This window comes from Zootoca vivipara, chromosome Z (assembly GCF_963506605.1).
Source record: "Zootoca vivipara chromosome Z, rZooViv1.1, whole genome shotgun sequence".
In the NCBI taxonomy this organism is placed as follows: domain Eukaryota; kingdom Metazoa; phylum Chordata; class Lepidosauria; order Squamata; family Lacertidae; genus Zootoca; species Zootoca vivipara.
In genome coordinates, this window is record NC_083294.1 from 43,444,225 (window position 1) to 43,463,427 (window position 19,203).

Consider the following 19,203-nt stretch of genomic DNA (forward strand, 5'->3'; position numbering starts at 1 on the left):
AGCTCAGTTGCGTTGCCTTGTTAACCTCGCTTTGCCCAGATCATCCGCTGCAATTTCACGTGCTTTATACTCTGTTTGCCTCACCCTTTGCAGAAAAGAGTGCGCCCTAGGATTGCAGCCAGTTCAGTGCCGACCAGACCGTCAGTCAGACCTCTCCTTTTAAGAACCTTCTCAGACGAATCTAATGTATTGTGACAGGTATCCTGTTCTCGAGAATTAGGGCCTGGGAAGGCATGGATTAACCAAGTGATCCCTGAAATCAATTAAAATGTGATTCTCGTAATCTCAGCCATTGGGGCCGGCAACTCTCCTTGCCAAACATCGCCAGATACAATGCCTGCCGTAAAGGTTTCGGGTGCCATTTGGGAGTTTTGGATTTTCTTCTCCTTTTTTAGTGGAGATGTTTTTATTAAAAGAAGGATAACCAGAAACGGGAGGAAGGGATGTTTCCCTCTTCTCTTTTTAACTTAATATCTAGCACAGGCCAGAGCATTGAAAGCTTTTCGTTCAATAAAAGCTTTGTGGCCATCTTGACTGAGGTTTTTAGAAGGTGTTTGGAAATGCATGGATCTTTTTTTTTCTGCAAAAAGGCCCAGAAGCCAGAGGAGCCTGGTTTTCTTCTCAACTTCTGCACACTTCTTTTTTGCCTTTTTTCACAGGTCCCTCAACCTGTGGCTACTTCTATCTTTCCTGGAGCCATGAAAGCCAGGGTAGTTGCCAGAAAAACCCCACACCTGGCCATAAAAACCCTGAGACATCCCCAGTTCCCTGAAACCTTTGTTGGCAAAACTGAATTACACAGATGAAAGGATGGACAGAATTTGCATGCAATTGTTATTATTATTTTACTTTGTAAATGCTTTCATTTGATTTTTCCAGTATAACAACATGAGAAGCCCCCATACAATAAAAAGGGAAGGGAAAAATCCTCATCCCTCATGAGAATAAGGTGCAGAGGTTAGCCTTATATACCCTGCCATAATTCCCGGAGACTGCATGCCAGAGTCAGTTTCTGATACGCATGCTATAAAGCAGGGGTTGGCAAGGTTTACCTCGCCTGAGACGGTTCACTTCAGCGGAGATCCCTCCATGGGCCGGATCGTACGTGCCCGTGATTTCTGGCATCTGCGCAGACACAATTTTCAGTGTCTGCATCTGCGCAGACGCGATTTCTGGTGCCACAAAAGCGAGTCCCTGTGCTGCACCAGTTTAGCGCAGCGTGCGGGGGGCTCACTGAGCAGGCGGCTCTGTTTGGGGGCAGCTTGTGGACCAGCTAAACAACAACTCTGGGCTGCTTGTGGCCCAGGGGCCTTAGGTTGCCGACCCCTGCGATAAAGACATGCCGTATTTCTGCAGGATCATTTTCCATTTGCTGTCCGTTCACTGCCTTTTTAGCATTTAGTCAACTTTTTCATGAGAGCCATTGTGCAAGCAGGCAACTGCAAATCCAAACCCTTCCAGTTTTTTGTGCAATCAGCAGATGAGCTGTAGCCAGTGGAAGTGGGATCTGTTCTTTATGCAGAAGGTCCTTCTGTTTGCCCTTTTTCTTTTTAAAAAAGTGAATAAGCCCAACTCATTTTGCCTTCGTTCATTCTGCCTTGACTATGTCAACATCCTGAGCCACAAGATTGTAGTTACGTTAATCCTTTTAGAAAGAACCTTGGTATGGTAATAGTTATTCAGCAGCTGGTTATATAGGAAGGCTGCTTTTTGAGGACAGTTAGCTCCTTTTTCACCCAAGGCTTCAGACCTTGGGTTTAGGATATGTGTGGCTTCTATTCCAGTTGGGTTCACTCACACAGGCTTTATGGCAGACACCACTTCTATTGCTTTTTCTGTTACATTAAGTGCACTTAATGTGCCAGTGTGCAAAGTGGTGTGTAGAGCCTTGTGTGTCGCAACAGATACAGTCTGATATTTCTGGGCATGCAAGGAACACAGGTATCTAGCTTATATTGAGTCAGGCCATTAGCCCATCTAAATCAGTAGTGTTTACACTGCCTGGCAGTGGCTCTCCAGGATTGGGTTCTCTCCCAGCCCCACCTGGAGATGATGGGGTTTGAACTCGGGCCCTTCTGCACACAAGGCAAATACTGTACCACTAAGCTAAGGTGGAGCAGATTGTCAGAACCCATTTGGAGCCCCATAGCCATTACAAGTTTCACAGAAGGAGAGGTGAATCCCAGCTCATTCCCCAAAGAAGTAATTTCCCCAGCCCTAGCATAAGCTTCTTTTGGAGTTAATCAAACCTGCAATTGCTACACAGAGACTTCAGTGCCTCTGTGGATTTCAGTGGGGTCCTAGAGGTTTTTGGAGAACCGTGCTTAGTTTTAAGCATCAATGAATCCATGCTGGTTTCTTGGTGACTCTAGAAGTGAACATTCCAATTGGAAGGAAAGAACAACTGGCTTCCATTTCCTCCCCAAGTATTCTGGCATTGCACTTGTGAGGTGTTTAAATGATTTGATGGTATTTAACCGCTAGCTGCATGCTGCTCCTATCCGAATAAGACTTGCAAATCTCTGTATTTTGACATCACCTGGCTTTGATTGCCTGTTGATATAGAATAACATGAATCCATCTGTCTCTGGATTCTGTGTCTGTTGTATATTCTTCACACACTGCACGCAACTCCTTCCTAAATGTTTTTGATCCTCAAAAGTGTGTTAATTACCACATGTAATGAAGAGGGAAGAATGCCAAACCAATCACCTTCCTACTTCCATTTAAAATATCGCCCTGTAGATGCAAATGGTCCATTTCATGCCCATAATAGTCATATCTGTTTTCAAGTTTTTCCTCTGTTGCATACCGTAATATGGGGGCATGATGCACCAAGTCATTGTTTGTTTGTTTGTTTGTTTTTTTGTTTGTTAATGTATTTATTATAAAACTCTAGAATCTGCCTTCCTTCCAAATGGAAAACAAATCAAGAAAAGCTAAACACAAATATAAGAGTGTCCATAGATAATTAAGAACAATAATAAATAGTGGACTTCATTCTGTTTGTTAATGCAAGGATTATTGCATTTGCAGACAGGTGAGTTTTAATCATAGCACTTCTCTGCTTAATTATGAATTTGGTTTGGCATTTTCCCTCCCCAACGCCTTTGCAAATCATGTAGCTCTTTCCCTCCTCGCAAATTCTAAGTCTTGATTTCTGACATGGTGCCACACTGTTATATCTGTTTCTTTCCCTTCCTGGTCCATGTTGACAACAACAACTTCATCTGAATTTCTCTCTCTTCCTTCCCAACCCCTGCCCTCCGTCTCCCCCCCTTTTTTTTACAGCCTAACCCCCTGGAGCTGCCGATGCTGGTGTCCTACAAACCACGGGGGAACAGCTACACCGCTGAAGGAAAGCCAGGGAGCTCCATGACTAATTTTGCAGAACGTTGCCATCTCAGGATAATTCAGATGCAAAGATTTTAAACCCCAGCACACAGTTCTGAACAAACAGCACTCTCGGAGTAAAAAATGAACGCTTGGACGCAATCAGGCCCACTAGAAAAAGAAAAAGAAGAAAAATACAAATGGTTCTATATTTTGGTTAGGCTTTTTTTTTTAAAGACCTTTGGTTTGCATTGTGATTTTTTTAAAAAAAAATCAGCATAAGGGTGTGTGTGCCATCCTTTTCATCTGTTCCTACCCCTTCCTAATGCAAGTTTTGAGAAAGCAACCTTGCTGTTTTGATGACAAAAATTGTGTGAGACTTTTGCCTACCATGATGGATGATCTGTCCTCTGTTCAGCCATCTTCACCCTTGTCCAAGGAAGAGGAGGGGCTGTGCATGGCTCTGCTCTCCCCCCCCCCAACCAATGATATAGCACAAGTGGTATGTTACAGTTCCCCCAAAATAGCACTAGGAATTTTTGGTAGATAACCATTCTGTTGCTAAGCCATAAATGATGTTTGTTGGTGGAATCCTAATTTCACCGATTGCCACCCAAGTTCCTCTAATGAGAAAGTTGTGCCATACCGTTTTAAAGGGACAATGTGGACATTTAGAGAAAACACACACCCATTTTTTTTCTCCCATCCAATCCGACCCATCAGGAATACCCGAAAAACAAAACAACTGAAGCACCCATTCTCTCAGACATCTACGTCCATCTCAAAACCTGAGGTTAATTCCCACCTTTTCAAAATGTGTTCAGGCTTTCCCTTCTCCCACCAAACAGGTATCTCACAGCCAAAGTGAACATGCACCTATTCCCCAACCACCCCAACTCTAGATTGGTGTCCTTTGGCTGTGTGAAAATGTGGGACCTGCGTTTTCTGACCTGCTTTGACGTCTGCTGTGATGGGCTTGAGAACCTGCCTTTTGGATGCAGGTTGCCACATTGCCTGGAATATGTGAATTGTTCACAAGGTCAAGTCAGTGTCCCAAGCACCATCGAAGGATGCAAGCCATGGGTTCTTTGCTGTGCTAACCTTGTCCTCCTCTTCGGTATTCTGTTGAGTGGCTGGCAGCCCTCCCCCCCATTTTTTGAAAGGGAGTGGGATGCAAAACCTAAAACAGCCTGTACTGTTATTCCTTCTTTCCTGTGAAGGGAGGCAGGAGACTTATTACCTTCAATCTCCTCCAAAGTGTGGCACATCTTAATGGCCGACTCCAACAATAGATTTTAAAGGCGTTCCCTGCAGGATCCTTTCAACGTGGACACCTGGCGCTATTTTGCATGTGCAACGCCAAGCATGCCTTCAGCTGCACGTATCTGGTGGGTGCATGTGTTTGCCACCACGTGGTGTCAGAGGCGGCTCATTTGGGCACATGCAGTGGACACAGAGCACCACGGGTTTTTCCCTCCCCCTCTTTTACCATGAGTGTTGCACACAACCTCAGCACTTCCTGCAACGGTGGAAGAGGCCCCATAGAAAACTGGTTTGGAATTTATGGTTCAAGTTAAAAGAGTGTAAGCTTTGGTTCACACATTGCTTCTATGCAAGGTGAAGGATATTCACCAGCAGCAAGCAATTCCACAACAGCAGGGCATTTGTATGGTCCAGTCAAAATGTTTCTGTAGCAGATCTGAGCCTGTGATGATGTGGCATGTGGTGACTGGGGCTGGTTCTAAAACTCCCCAGCATTTAATCGAGGTTCAGTCTTCCGTTGCTCATTCTTTCCCCATTGCCACCTCTTAAAACAAAAACAAAAACAAAAATCAGAACTTCTCACTTCCGCTGTGCCTACAAAGGACATATTGGAGAACCTTGCTAGATGTTAGTGGGGAGGCTGGCAATGACCCACATCTCTCAGGAAAGAAACTAGTGGGGTGGCTCTTGCCGCTCTTGGGTTAACAGTTCTTAATTTAATCCATGTCTCATCTGCAGTGTCCAGATAGGTCCCAAAGGCAGCTTGAATGACAGCCTGAGTGCCAAACCATTTGAGGGTGGGGAGGGAGGGATGTTTATATGCATATTTCAGTCAGTGCTTTTGTGACTTCTCCGGAGCTAGTGCTGAAATGTTCAGCACTAATGTTCTCAGGGAAGGAGAACCTTGAAGTCCTCCAGATGTTATTGGATCAAAGCTCCCATCAGCCCCAGCCCACATGACTAGTGAGAAGGGATTATGGGAGTTGTGGTCCAGAACACCTGGGGGATGGCAGGCTCCCTTCAGGCAGCCTTTTGCCTACTGGTTGTGATTAGGATTGACACTGCACTCCCCATTTATTTTAGTTCAAAGAGTGTGGTGGTTTTATTATGTTTTTTTTGTTGGGGGTGTGTGTTTTTTATTCAAAGTGAGTCAGGAGAAGCCTCAAGCTTATCATCCATCCATCCACCCTCCCTACCCCCAAGTAACATTAATTTGGTAAGTTTACCAAACTCTCAGCTGTGAACAAAGTATGGTTTCTGCATTTTGTTGCTTTTGAAAATACAAAGCCACCTCAGAGACAGTTTTATTTCAGCTCCACTGAAGCGCCCAGTCTACCCGAAAGTAATGTAAACCTGGCAGTTCATTGAGATTTATGCAGAGGCTTGGAGGAAGAAAAGAGGAAAGGTGGTTTCTTTGAAATCCCATTTGTAAAATGATGGGTTTGGTCTGGCCTGCAACACAGAAAAGATGGGAGTGGGTACTTAAAAAATGGACTGTGCCACTTTAGATAGCAGATGGGGGATCTCCCAATTGAATCCCTGTCCATTGTGTCCTCCAGTGGGATGGTGGTCAAGACTTGCTTCACATGGAAAACTGGATTTTAGAGAGAAATGGCCTAAACAGCTCCCTGATGTGCTCCTTTTCATGGGAAACTCATTCTAACACGGTATAGTTCTGCCGCAGTTTTTCCAGGTGATCTGCTCTCTGCATAGACTGGGCCTTAATCAATACTAACCTTCTCTGCACTTCATTCTGTATTGTCCAGCAACTAAGTGTGGCTGGTGGCTTCTCTCCCTCTTCCCAAAGCAATATAATCGTTGCTGAAAATTTGCATATGGTCAGTGACACAGAATAAGCAAACAAAAAATTAAATTCAGCTTTGCACCTGTGCCACACCAGTCCAAATAGACTTGTGTCAATATCTTGAAACTTGCCTGACTTAAATCTGCAGCAGAACTTCTGGAAAATACATTTGTTCATTTGTTTTTGTAAATACGGGGGGTGGGGTGGGGGCGAAGGAGGGTGTAAAATTATATACAATATACAGATTTCAAGACGCATTTTTCAGCTTCTTGCAAAAACCCAGCAGGACTGCATTTTTAATTTTTATCACTTCAACTGCAATTTTATACGTTCATGTTGCTTTACATAATGACAATGGAATGTGAATGTTAACTTTTATGAATGCAACTTGCTCCTTTTTTCCCTTATGAAAACAAACCTTTTTTTGTTTTGAAAATAATCAATAAACTTTGGTATGTTCTGATTGAGCTTGGTGAAGTTTGTTGTCTTAAGTCAGGGGTCCTCAAACTATGGGCCGCTGCTCAACTGCAAAATACTAAAGGGGGGAGGGAGTACCTATTTCTATTCCAGCTTCAAACTGGCTCAGCCACATGGTGTATTCCATGGACCATGGGCCCAGAGTAGTACAAAGAGACTGGAGTAGCAGTATTTGGTAAAATGAACACCAGCACCCCAAATCCAGTTTGGGTAGAGGAGCAGCTGTGTATATCACTTCAATAGATTGAAAGCTTTTTCAGGAAACAGGATCAAAATCCTACCCACTCCTCCATTTGAATAAGAACAACAACAACAACAAAAACTTTCTCTCAAAAGAATGAGGGCAGTGTCTGCCTGTCAAATTTCTGAACCTCTAATGTAAAAGAAAAAAAGGCAGCAGCATAATTATACAGCCCACAGAGGATATAAGTGCCTTTTCCCCAAAAACTTTGATGTGAAATGACAGCTTACATAGAACTTTGAACAAAGCTGCTATATAGAGTTTATATTCCCAGCTGCTGCCACCACACAACATGTGTGCATACCTAATTGAAAAGCAGTGCAGTGATTCATCTGCCTGTTCTACTTCCTTTTATCACTAAGCATGCATAGGACCGCACTGTTAAAAAGGTCTGCTATCCCAATGACAGTGTAGACTACTATGGTAATATTGATATATAAAAATGCACTGTATTAACTACAATTGCATTGTGCAGGTTATAACACTTAATTTCATATTTATAAAGCCATTTATAATTATTAGTAGTTTGTATCATATATTTTTAAGGGACCCAGGTGGCGCTTGCTGATCAGAAGGTTGGCGGTTCGAATCCGGGCATCGGGGTGAGCTCTTGTTGCTCGGTCCCAGCTCCTACCCACCTAGCAGTTCGAAAGCACATAAAAGTGCAAGTAGATAAATAGGGACCGCTCCGGCGGGAAGGTAAACGGCATTTCCGTGCGCTGCTCTGGTTCTCCAGAAGCAGCTTTGTCATGCTGGCCACATGACCTGGAAGCTGTCTGCGGACAAACGTTGGCTCCCTCGGCCTATAGAGCGAGATGAGCGCTGCAACCCCAGAGTCGGACACGACTGGACCTGATGGTCGGGGGCCCCTTTACCTTTATCATATATTTACACCTATTATTTCATGTTATAGCAAGTTTCTAGAGACTAGATTATGAGTCTTTGTAAATTGTGTTTCTAAAGGAACTTTTGTTATTGCCAAATGCCAATGTGTTTGCATTATTAAGGTTGTTATGAATTAATTATTAGAGCTTAATAATTATTTCACTATTAATATATTTCTTCATTGTATTTCAGTTCAACAATTTCTTTGATAAGATACCTATTTTGTGCAAATGGCTTTAGATACCTATTGGTCCATGGATTACCATATACCATATATTCAACACAAAAAAACCAGCGACAATTTGTTGTTGACAAAGGACAGCTGGACATATAAAGGGCCCCATTACCTTCAGTAGTTTATACAGTATGAGGAAGGAGGACCATGCACGCAGCTCCTTGGAGGAAAAGGTGGGGGGTTGATGCAGTGCATTTAAATACTGTAAATAAAACAAGCCTTCGGGAAAAAGAAGCACAGAGCGAGGCGGACCCAAAGCACAGGTGCCCAAAGCAGCTGCCGGGCAGAAACTCATCCAGGCGCTCCGCCCAGCCCGTGCGCCCTCCTCTCCAGGGCGCGAAGGTCCTTAAGCCTCGCCGTCGAGGCCGGGAAAGGGATTGGAGAGACTTCACGGGCCGCCGAGCTGGGGCGCTGCGCTCTTCCTGTCTCCCGATCGCCGGGAAGGGAAGGAGGGAGCTGGAGCCGGGAGCGCCCCGGGAAGAACTCGACGGAGGCGGGCTATGGAGAGCGCAGCCTCCGGCCGGGAGTAGCCGCCGAGCCGGCATGGCCCTGGCCGGCTCTTCGCCGGAGCTGCGCCTGCCGCTGACTCGGATCTCCGAGGCGGAGATGGAGCTCTACTACCGGCTCCTGCGAGCCGCAGTCAGGGCCGAGTCCTTGGCCGCCGCCGGTAAGTCGCCGCCTCTGGCCGGGCAGCAACAGCAACTGCAATGCAGCGAGGCTCGGGGGCGGGTGTCCTCCCTCTGCCCGCCCCGCTTCCATTTCTACCAGCGATCTCCCTCTTCCCCCCCCCCGGCCTCGTCAAGGCAAATAAGTTTTCCCGGGACGGGGATAGGTGGGTGGGTGAGTTACAGAGGGGCTTCTCACGGACCCCCTCTTCCCTCCCAAAGATGGGCTGCATCGCTACAGCATTCAATCTGCTAATATTAACATTTTGTGGGATGGACGCATGAGGGTTGCCAACTGACCTGTCTTGCGCCTTAAAGAAGGGTCGAGTTGCAAAAATCAGCAGGTCACCGGTGCCTTTCTTCGCCTCAGGCCCCTTCGCTCCATGGAGGTAACCGTGGTTTCCTCTTGCTGGTGCATGCAGAGCAGGTGAGGAAAATTGAGAAGTTGGTAATGCAATGTATTCACTGGTGGAGCTTCGTTCTTTCTATGCATACAAGGAAAATCTACAGGTGTTGGAGCCTTGGAGAGAGGAGCAGCTTCCATTCTGATGGATGCAGAGTGCTGTGGACAGAAAGGGATGAGGGACTTTAGGCCTAGCAGCCAAATGTGGCCCCCCAAGCCACTCGAACTGGCCCTCTCTAACTCTCCCTGGACCACCCTTTTTAATAGCCATGCTCTGTGCACCTTCCTTGAGTTTTCTCTAGCTAGAATGTGACCTTAAACGGGAACCTAGGAACATAAACTCCTCATACTGAGTCAGAAGCATTGGGCAATACTAGCTCAGTATTGCCTACACTGACTGGCAGCAGGATTTCAGACAGGTTTTTCTCCCAGCTCTACCTGGACATGCTGGGGAGATGCTGGTGGTGTGTGTGAGTGAGTGTAAACTAGCCTACTCTACTAAGGAAAATAAATAAATAAATAATAGGGAGTACAAATGTAAAACTTACATTTGTCGTCCTTCCCACTTTTTTCTGGTTCCTCCCAGCGCTGGCAAGTGGCCCTTTGAAAGTTGCCAAAAAGGGAATGTGACCCTCATTGTTCTTCTTCCACCATGACATCTTAGCATTTTAGGAATTTGAAAATCCTGAAGCAAGTAGCGTATCCTACTCATTCAGTGACTACCTTTGCTGATAGATCATTCTGGGAAGTGTGTAGGGATGGGTGGTCTAGGGAAGCCTTGCATCCCAACTCCTTCAGCAGCAGATGAATGGATTTGGTCCAGAGGCTGATAGCTCCCAACTCCCTTGTCATTCCAACATTTGCTCTAGTCTAATGGGGGACGGACGGGGGACTTGCAAAATCTCCAGCAATCATCAATGACTTTGGGAAATAAGAATGTTTGTGTTCCTGCACAAGTGAGAAGTTCGGGGGACCCTGGGCCTTGACTGTGTGTGCAACCATTGGTGTGCAACCTTGCTGGTGGTTCAGTCCTCAATGCCATCTACATGTTCGGCTGGGAATGACCCCCCCCCCCCCGCTACCTGAAACCCTAGAGAGCTACTGACAGTGTAGAGCAGCGGTGGACTGCTGGTCCACAGGTCACTCTTGACCTATCAGGGGTCCTGTTTGGCCCATGAGGCCATTAACCTCCCATCCACACCCATTTGTCAATCAGCTGACATCATTGGGTCACATCAGTTGATAGACGGGAGGCCGGGGTTTAATGCAGCTTGGTGCAGCTTCTCCAATGTACAGTATTACCTGCACTGAGCACACAGGGGAAGCCGATCACCCACCCCATGAATTAACTCTTACAGGTGGGAGGGACCATTCTCTTATGGTGTCACCATGATCTCAGGTGGCTGGCCCCACCCACCTGCCAAAGTGGACCCACTGATCCACTGGGCCGGAAAGATTCCTCATCCCTGGTGTAGTTGTTTGGTGTACTAATGTTTTGAGTTGGATTGAAGCAGCTACAGTACTGGGGCTGAAGCTAGGTGGTTGAGAGGGCCCAGGTTCAATTCTCAGCATCTCCAAGTAGGGCTGGAACATATCCCCTTCCTGAAACTCTGCCAGTCGCTGTTGACTGAGCTGCTAACTCCCTCTGCAGTCCTTGGCTGTGAACTGATTCATACACGCATGTGAGTGCATCATGTGAATGTGTGAACAGACTCATGTGTTGGTCACTGGGAGAGTTGGGGTCCCCCAACATCTGGCAGGGGTCAGCAAACTTTTTCAGCAGGGGGCCGGTCCACTGTCCCTCAGACCTTGTGGGGGGCCAGACTATATTTTGAAAAAAAATATATGAACAAATTCCTATGCCCCACAAATAACCCAGAGATGCATTTTAAATAAAAGGGCACATTCTACTCACGTAAAAACACCAGGCAGGCCCCACAAATAACCCAGAGATGCATTTTAAATAAAAGGATACATTCTACTTGTGTAAAAACATGCTGATTCCCGGACTGTCCACGGGCCAGATTTAGAAGGTGATTGGGCCGCATCCGGCCCCTGGGCCTTAGTTTGGGGACCCTTATCTGGAGGGTCACAGGCTCCCCACCCTTCCCCTAAAGAGAGATCTGCTTGCAGCCATCAAAACAGTACTCTGATCATGGGTGGCTTTGGGGAATCACAACATACCTCCCTGGGAGTCTGTAGCAATTAACCAGAAGCAGCAACATTGACCTTAAAAGCAGGTGAATTCAAGCAGTTGGAAATGCTGGGGCTTGTCCTGAAGCAGGTGTGGCAGTGAGACATGTAAACTGCTAGAGCAGGTGATTTGTCAGGCTACATCCTTCTCAGTGGGAAAAAGGATGATGTGCTGAAACTTGGGCAGTTGCGAAAGGATGTAACGCAAGCAGCTATCGACAAGAACTGGGTTTTTACTCTAGCAAACAGCAGCTGGTTTTCCAGAGGCTGTACCGTTTTGGGCTGCAGGTGCTGGCTTGCATCGTGAAATGCTCATCCGCCACACAACATTTTCCTGCATGCAGGAGAAATGCAACAGCAGTTCACAGCAGGCTTCATTGCTTTCTATCATGCAGTTGTATGAGCTCTTGAGTCTGGTATGATGCTGTCTGCCAGACACAGGTCTACCACTTCAGCTGCTGTTTGTAAGAGAAGCCGGGGCTGCCGCTGCCGCCTCATGCCGCGGCGTGGAGAGGCGGGCACAACGGGCGGGCGGACGGGCGGGAACAGAGGGGAAGCCCTGGGACCGCGCAGTTGCCGCCTCCACTGGCGGGGATGTGCGCCGAGGGCCCCCGGCTCCCCCGACGGACCACCGAGCAGCTGAAGAGGCCGAGCACTGAGCAGGCGGGAGAATGGGGTACCGGAAGATGGCGGCGGCAAGGCCGGCGGCTTTGTCGAGCATCTCGCTGTCCCGCAGCAGCCGCTCTCGAGCGAGAGGCGGGAGGAGAAGCTGCCAGTGGCTCATTTACTGGGTTCTGGTTCTCTTCATTGGTGGGGAGCATGTGTGTGTGTGTGTGCGTCCAATCCCTGTGTCCAATCCCTGTGTCCGTGGGGCACATGCGCAGTAGTGCAAACCCAGGGACACAGGGACTGGACGCAGAGACACAGGGACTTTATTATATAGGATGGTAAAACTGACCTAATTTTAGATGTAGCCATAGTAGTAGTAATAATAATAAAAATTCTTACTGTGTTTGAATGGGGAACCTCAGACCTAGGGGACAAGTACAGTCCTCCAAGTCTCACTGTCTGGCCCTTGGACGCCTCCTGGGGCCACACCCCTCATCCGCCTCGCTTCAAACCCTCCCTGAGTGTTTTTGCCTGGGTGGAATGGTCTTTGAACTCTCATAATGAGAAGGCTTCTTACTTGCCTTTAAGAAAAATACAGAAATAGGTGTGCTGAGTGTTGTCAGGAGCCAAGTGGGCAGTAAACCACACTGTGCAAGTTGGAATTAACTCTTCATTAGCAAAAACATGATCTTCACAGATGTGGCAGGGTGTCAGGCCTAATGAGCACAGCCGCTCACCCCTGGTAGGTTTTATCCCATGGATAAGTTGCTGAGACTGAAAGCTCCCCCCTCCCCAGCTGCCTAAGTCCTCTCCTCTCCAGGGGTTTCTCTAAGCAACCTGAGACTGCACCTGCATGAAGCTAACTTCTCCACCCTTTTCATGCCTCTTCTGGTTCCGGAACAGAAGTGGGGAGGAGATCTTGTTGCAGCAGGAGGGGGAGACACCCGTGGCTCTTCTTCAGCCAGACTCATCCCCTCCTCTTGGCTTACCTCCTCTCCTGCTTCAGCTTCTGCCTCTGATTCTGGACTTCTCTCTGCCACAGATTTTCACTGCTCACTAAGCCCTGCTCCCCCTTCAGCTTTTTACACCTCCTCCCAGTCTTCTCCCTCTGACCACTCATCGTTGTGCCACCACCAATCCCTGGGCTCTGAGATGTCTTCCCTACCACTCTTCTATGTCCAACCAGTCCATGACAAGTATGTGCAGAAAGTAGCCTGCTCTTTAAAGCTACGGTTCACATTCATTGCTCCACCCATTTTTGCCTCTGACCCCACCCACCTCTGGCATGTGGCCCTTGAAAGGTTGCCCAGAAGGGAATATGGCCCTTGGGTTTTTGCTTTCTGTCCTTGCTTATGCTCTTCCTGGAGGCATCTGTTTGTTGGGCCACTGTGGAGAGCACCCAATGAAAGGAAAATGATTCAGTGGCTGCTATTATTATTATTATGCTGCTATAACTTTTTAAGCTTATTGTAAATGCAGGAACCTGCCTTAGGCTGAGTCAGACAATGGGCCAAACTAGCTCAGTACTGTCGACACTGACTGGCAGCATCTATCAAAGATTTCAGGTAAAGTGTTTTGGAAGAAGCTGCCGTTTTGACCAGGGACTTTCAATGGAAAGCATTCTCTTCACCACTGAGCTATGGATATTCTTAATGAACTCTGTATGTTGCCTTATCTTGACACAGACTGTGGGCCCTTGTATTGCCAACACTGGTTAGCAGGAGCTCTGCAGGCTTTCCAGCCCTACATGGAGATGCTGGGGACTGAATTTAGGATTGATCCTGTGATTTTCTGATTTTCTCCCTTTCCAAACTAAACCAGAGTTGGGGCATTCTGAGTGATGGGACCCCCTTTGTGGGTCCCCAGGACGTTTGCCTGTCACCACCATTGCTACCTTTTAGGTGTCTGCTGAAGCCAATTTTGCTTTTCTTGGCGTTTCAATGGCTAATGCTGTCTTTACTCTTTTATTACTGCCAATCGTGTTTTTATAGCTGCGTAGGACTGCATGATTGGTCTTTTAAAATGCTGCTTCTTGAATATTTTATTTAGTTGTATTTATCACTACACCTCCATTCTACCCAATAAACAAGGCAAGGTTTTTGCTTTTCATTTGTTTGTTTTTGTGTTCGAGTTACACTTTGCTGCTTTGGAAGCCTGTCTCAATCCTAAAAAGTGTTTTTAAAAATAATTGTAGACACATTTGATTTAATACCCTAGTATGGAGACACTCTGCCCAGAATTAGACTGCTCCATATGGAAATATGATGTGATTTATTGTAGTCCTGCCCTTTTAAATATCCCCCATCTTCCAGATTGCCCTTCTACATTATTTTGTCTGTCCATCCCACCCCACTGCAAAAAATATATCCGAAGCTCATAGCTGTGCATCCTATTAAAAATAGATGCTTCAGATGCCTTTACAGAACTTTCAGAATATAGGGCAACAACGTCCCAAAAGGCTTTGGATGCTTTCGTAAGCTGAAGAGAGTGTCTCAAGGAGAGAGAAGCAGATTGAAACAGCCATTCAGAATGCTTTTTTTAAAAAACCTACAAATGTCACACCAGCAATAACTGCCGTGTGGTGGGTCCCAGCGTCCTAATTGTTTACTGCAATAATTATAAAAAGTGACAGCAGGTGTGTGTTGGGCAGAAATATTTGCTTTGGATTGTAAATTGGGAAGGCCATTTAATTCCATTGTCCCAGGGGAATAGGCAGTGTTAATAAATAGGCAGTGTTAATTTCTGTTCCTGTGAAGTGCAGGGGCGTTTTAATTACTTATTTCCCATTTTAAATTAAATTTTATTGGAGTTCATCTGTTGCAAGACACCACTGTTGTGGGATACAGATGAAAAAAATAAAATGGGTGGGGGAAAGCTGTAATCAATGCCTCCCTTTTACTGGAACAGGAACTTAAACTGGGGCAACTGACTCGTTATTCACCAGTAATCCCACTGCTGCCATCAACAAGGAACTGAAGCTGCCTTCAGGACATTTTCAGGTGGTATTGCAATTTAAAATCTGTTTGCTGAATGGGACCTACTTCTGCGTAAACATCTTAGAAGGACATTGGTCCAAAATACATCCCTATATTTATTCATTATAAATAATACTTACGGTATTCCTCAAAGAATACCATTTCAGTACTCCCCACTTCCATTTTATCCTCACAACAACCCTGTGAAGTAGGTTAGGCTGCAAGACTGTGACTGGTCCAGGCCTTTGGGTAACTGGGAGTTTCAGCCTCCCAATGGAAATTTTCAGAATATTTCTTTGCATCGGCAGTTTCCATCTATAGGCTTAATGTAGATACTGTATATCTCTTCAGATCTTTACCAGGGCATATTTGACTTCATGGGAATTCCAGGAATTGAACCTGGGACATTCTGCATACATAGTATATCACCTGTTCTTTACCCTAGGCTTTAGTAGGGCTGGGCTCTGCTGTTAAATTATGAGATTCTACCTCTGCAGAAATTCCACACCCTTTCACAAAGTGGCTATTTAAGCACCAAAGGTTGGAAGCTTTTGCAAGATTCTTTTTTGTGCTTGCAGGAACCTACTGTGCCTTTGTCCCAATGTTATTATTTTCATGCACTGGGGGAGTTAGTGCCACTTTTACACAGACACACGCCCTTTGTGTTGCAGAAATACCTTCTGGGACATTGTGTACCTTCAACCCGAAATGAGGTCTTCTTCCTCCAAAGAACGTTTGGTCTGCAATCAAATCTTGCATGAATGACCACAATCATCACCATCCTGCAAAGGAGAAAATGACCATCTTAGAATCCTAGAATTATAGTTAGAAAGGGCCATGAGGGTCATCTAGGCCAACCCCCTGCAATGCAGCAATATTTTGTCCAACCTGGGACTTGAACGCACAACTTTTATAATTAAGAGGCTCTGGGCAACTGAGATATCATCTTGGATTGCCATCTGTCAGGAGTTCTTTTGCTGTGTTCCCTGTATTGCAGGGGGTTGGACGAAATGACCTCAGGGTCCCTTCCAACTCCACAGTTTTATGATTCGTCACTTTAGGGCTCTCTTGTCAGGATTCGAAAGGAGGACTTTCCTGGCTCGTGTTTAGTTTCTTTACTACAACACTTTGCTCTAACTAGAAAATGCCCTTGTTAAGAGGGAGCAGTCTCCTCTGCTTAGCGCTTGTGCCTGGATGTGGCTCAGCTACCCTCAGTTGAATCTTGGTGTCACTTTACTCCCTGGCTCTTATCCTTTCCATCTTTTTGTGCTTCTGCTTTTTCCATTGGGGATGCTGCATTGTCAGGAGTGTGCTCACGTTTCTGCTTCATATTTACTGTGCCTTGGCATGACATAATGGAAACATCCCCATGAACAGAGGACAGAACTCGTTGGAAAGGCAGATAAGATATGGGATGACTACTCTGTGTTAACGAGACGCGGGTGGCGCTGTGGGTTAAACCACAGAGCCTAGGGCTTGCCAAGCAGAAGGTCGGCGGTTCGAATCCCCGCGACGGGGTGAGCTCCTGTTGCTCGGTCCCAGCTTCTGTCAACCTAGCAGTTCGAAAGCACGTCAAAGTGCAAGTAGATAAATAGGTACCTCTCCAAGCGGGAAGGTAAACAGTGTTTCCGTGTGCTGGTCTGGTTCACCAGAAGCGGCTTTGTCATGCTGGCCACATGACCTGGAAGCTGTACGCCGGCTCCCTCACCCAATAGCACAAGAGGAGCGCCGCAACCCCAGAGTCGGTCACAACTGGACCTAATAGTCAGGTGTCCCTTTACCTTTTACTCTGTGTTAACAGCAGTGTAACTATCCATATGTGCAAGCAAGGGAGCGAGATGGATTTTCCCCTTAACAGTGAAATGCGGCTTCTAATCCACTGTAATTTAGGCTGCATTCACAAAGTGAATGTTTGAGCTTTCACATGATGTAGAAGCCAGAAAACTATTGGAATATAGTGCACGTTTAGTGATCATTTCCATGTAAAGTGACAAATTTGGGGTGGTATACTGGCATACAGTACTTTCCTATTGTTTTCATGGGAAATCATGGAGACTTTGCCTTTAAATGAGAACTTGTCTTTAAATGAGAACTGAATTGAATTTCTCCTATATCCCTAGTTGTGAAAAAACATAATTTGTGACATTGCACAATGCATTTTAATGATCAATGGGGTCCCTCTGTTGAGGCATCAGCTTTAGCTTCCCATTTCCTGACTTTGTGGAGCCTCTCCCCCTCCCTGCTACATAGAGATGTCTTGTAACCCCTCCAGTTCTTCCATGGCTTCTTTCCTCCCATCCCACAAGTGGCATCAATTTCATTCTTTCCAACCAAAGAGGTAGCTAATCTCGGCCAATAATGGAAATCCAGTTTGACTTGCTTTAATTAAGAGCCTCCCTCCTTCAGGCTCGAAAGCCATTAGAGGATTAGAGGAAATTTGGGACATATAGGTAATTACAGATCTTATTTTGCAGCCCAAAGCCACTACTGCAAGCGAGCTTTAGTGGTAGATACACCCAACTGTTTTCAGATTGGCTGTGCTATTTTAAAACAGAAGATGCTTTAATGCAGTGGTAGGCAACCTAAGGCCCATGGGCCGGATGCGACCCAATCGCCTTCTCAATCTGGCCTGTGAACGGTCCAGGAATCAGCGTGTTTTTACATGAGTAGAATGTGTCCTTTTATTTAAAATGCATCTCTGGGTGATTTGTGGGGTATTGGTGTCAGGGGGTTGTTGCAGCTACTCACGAGTAACAACGATCCAGTCCCGTTGACAAAGTGTAGGATCATGGCAATGAAAATAATGAATAGAGTTGGGGCAATAATCCCACTGTGAATGGTTCACTTTGAGAGCCATTGTTATCTGTGATTGTTGCTGTCATATTATCATGGAGGAGCTGAATGATGTTTACAAATTTATTTGGGCAGCCAATTTTCAGAAGGACAGCCATAGAATCATAGAGTTGGAAGAGACCACAAGGGCCATCCAGTCCAACCCCCTGCCAAGCAGGAAACACCATCAAAGCATTCTTGACATCTGGCTGTCCAGGCTCAGCTTAAAGACCTCCAAAGAAGGAGACTTCACCACACTCCTTGGCAGAAAATTCCACTGTCGAACAGCTCTTACTGTCAGGAAGTTCTTCCTAATGTTTAGGTGGAATCTTCTTTCTTGTAGTTTGAATCCATTGCTCCGTATCCGCTTCTCTGGAGCAGCAGAAAACAACCTTTCTCCCTCCTCTATATGACATCCTTTGATATATTTGAACATGGCTATCATATCGCCCCTTTACTTCTCTTCTCCAGGCTAAACATACCCAGCTCCCTAAACCGTTCCTCATGAGACATTATTTCCAGGCCTTTGACCATATTGGTTGCCCTCCTCTGGACATGTTCCAGCTTGTCAGTATCCTTCTTGAACTGTGGTGCCCAGAACTGGACACAATATTCCAGGTGAGGTCTGACCAGAGCGGAATACAGTGGTACCATTACTTTGCTTGATCTAGATGCTATACTCCTATTGATGCAGCCCAGAATTGCATTGGCTTTTTTTAGCTGCTGCCTCACACTGTTGACTCATGTCAAGTTTGTGGTCTACCAAGACTCCTAGATCCTTTTCACATGTACTGCTCTCAAGCCAGGTGTCTCCCATCCTGTATTTTTGCCTTACATTTTTTTTGCCCAAGTGTAGTACTTTACATTTCTCCTTGTTAAAATTCATCTTGTTTGCTTTGGCCCAGTTGCCTAATCTGTTAAGGTCATTTTGAAGTGTGATCCTGTCCTCTGGGGTATTAGCCACCCCTCCCAATTTGGTGTCATCTGCAAATTTGCTCAGGATGCCCTCAAGCCCATCATCCAAGTCATTGATAAAGATGTTGAATAAGACTGGGCCCAAGACAGAACCCTGTGACACCCCACTAGTCACTACTCTCCAGGATGAGGAAGAGCCATTGATGAGCACCCTTTGGGTTCGGTCAGTTAGCCAGTTACAAATCCACTGAATGGCAGCACTGTGTAGCCCGCATTTTACCAGTTTCTTTACAAGAATATCATGGGGCACCTTGTCAAAGGCCTTGCTGATATCAAGATAGGCTACATCCACAGCATTCCCTTCATCTACCAG

The 19,203-nt window shown here is 46.1% G+C and overlaps 2 protein-coding genes across 9 annotated transcripts in view; both read left to right on the forward strand.

Moving 5' to 3' along the window:
• The window catches only part of ATP11C (ATPase phospholipid transporting 11C), an 895,731-nt gene that overhangs the window by 106,483 nt on the left and 770,045 nt on the right, over positions 1 to 19,203 (forward strand). For 5 of the 8 annotated variants that reach the window (XM_035126428.2, XM_035126431.2, XM_035126429.2 and 2 more), the window contains one exon: positions 3,292 to 6,867. In XM_035126428.2, the coding sequence (XP_034982319.2) occupies positions 3,292 to 3,432 (141 nt within the window). In that variant the 3' untranslated portion in view covers positions 3,433 to 6,867. Of the gene's footprint in view, positions 1 to 93; positions 1,675 to 3,291; positions 6,868 to 19,203 lie in introns of those variants that run through there. The other 3 variants (XM_035126432.2, XR_009557004.1, XM_035126433.2) reach the window with 3 other exon arrangements.
• MCF2 (MCF.2 cell line derived transforming sequence) overlaps positions 8,000 to 19,203 on the forward strand; it is an 89,897-nt gene continuing 78,693 nt past the window's right edge. The window contains exon 1 of the mRNA XM_060270479.1: positions 8,000 to 8,905. Within this exon, the coding sequence (XP_060126462.1) occupies positions 8,386 to 8,905 (520 nt within the window). The 5' untranslated portion in view covers positions 8,000 to 8,385. The remainder of the gene's footprint in view (positions 8,906 to 19,203) is intronic.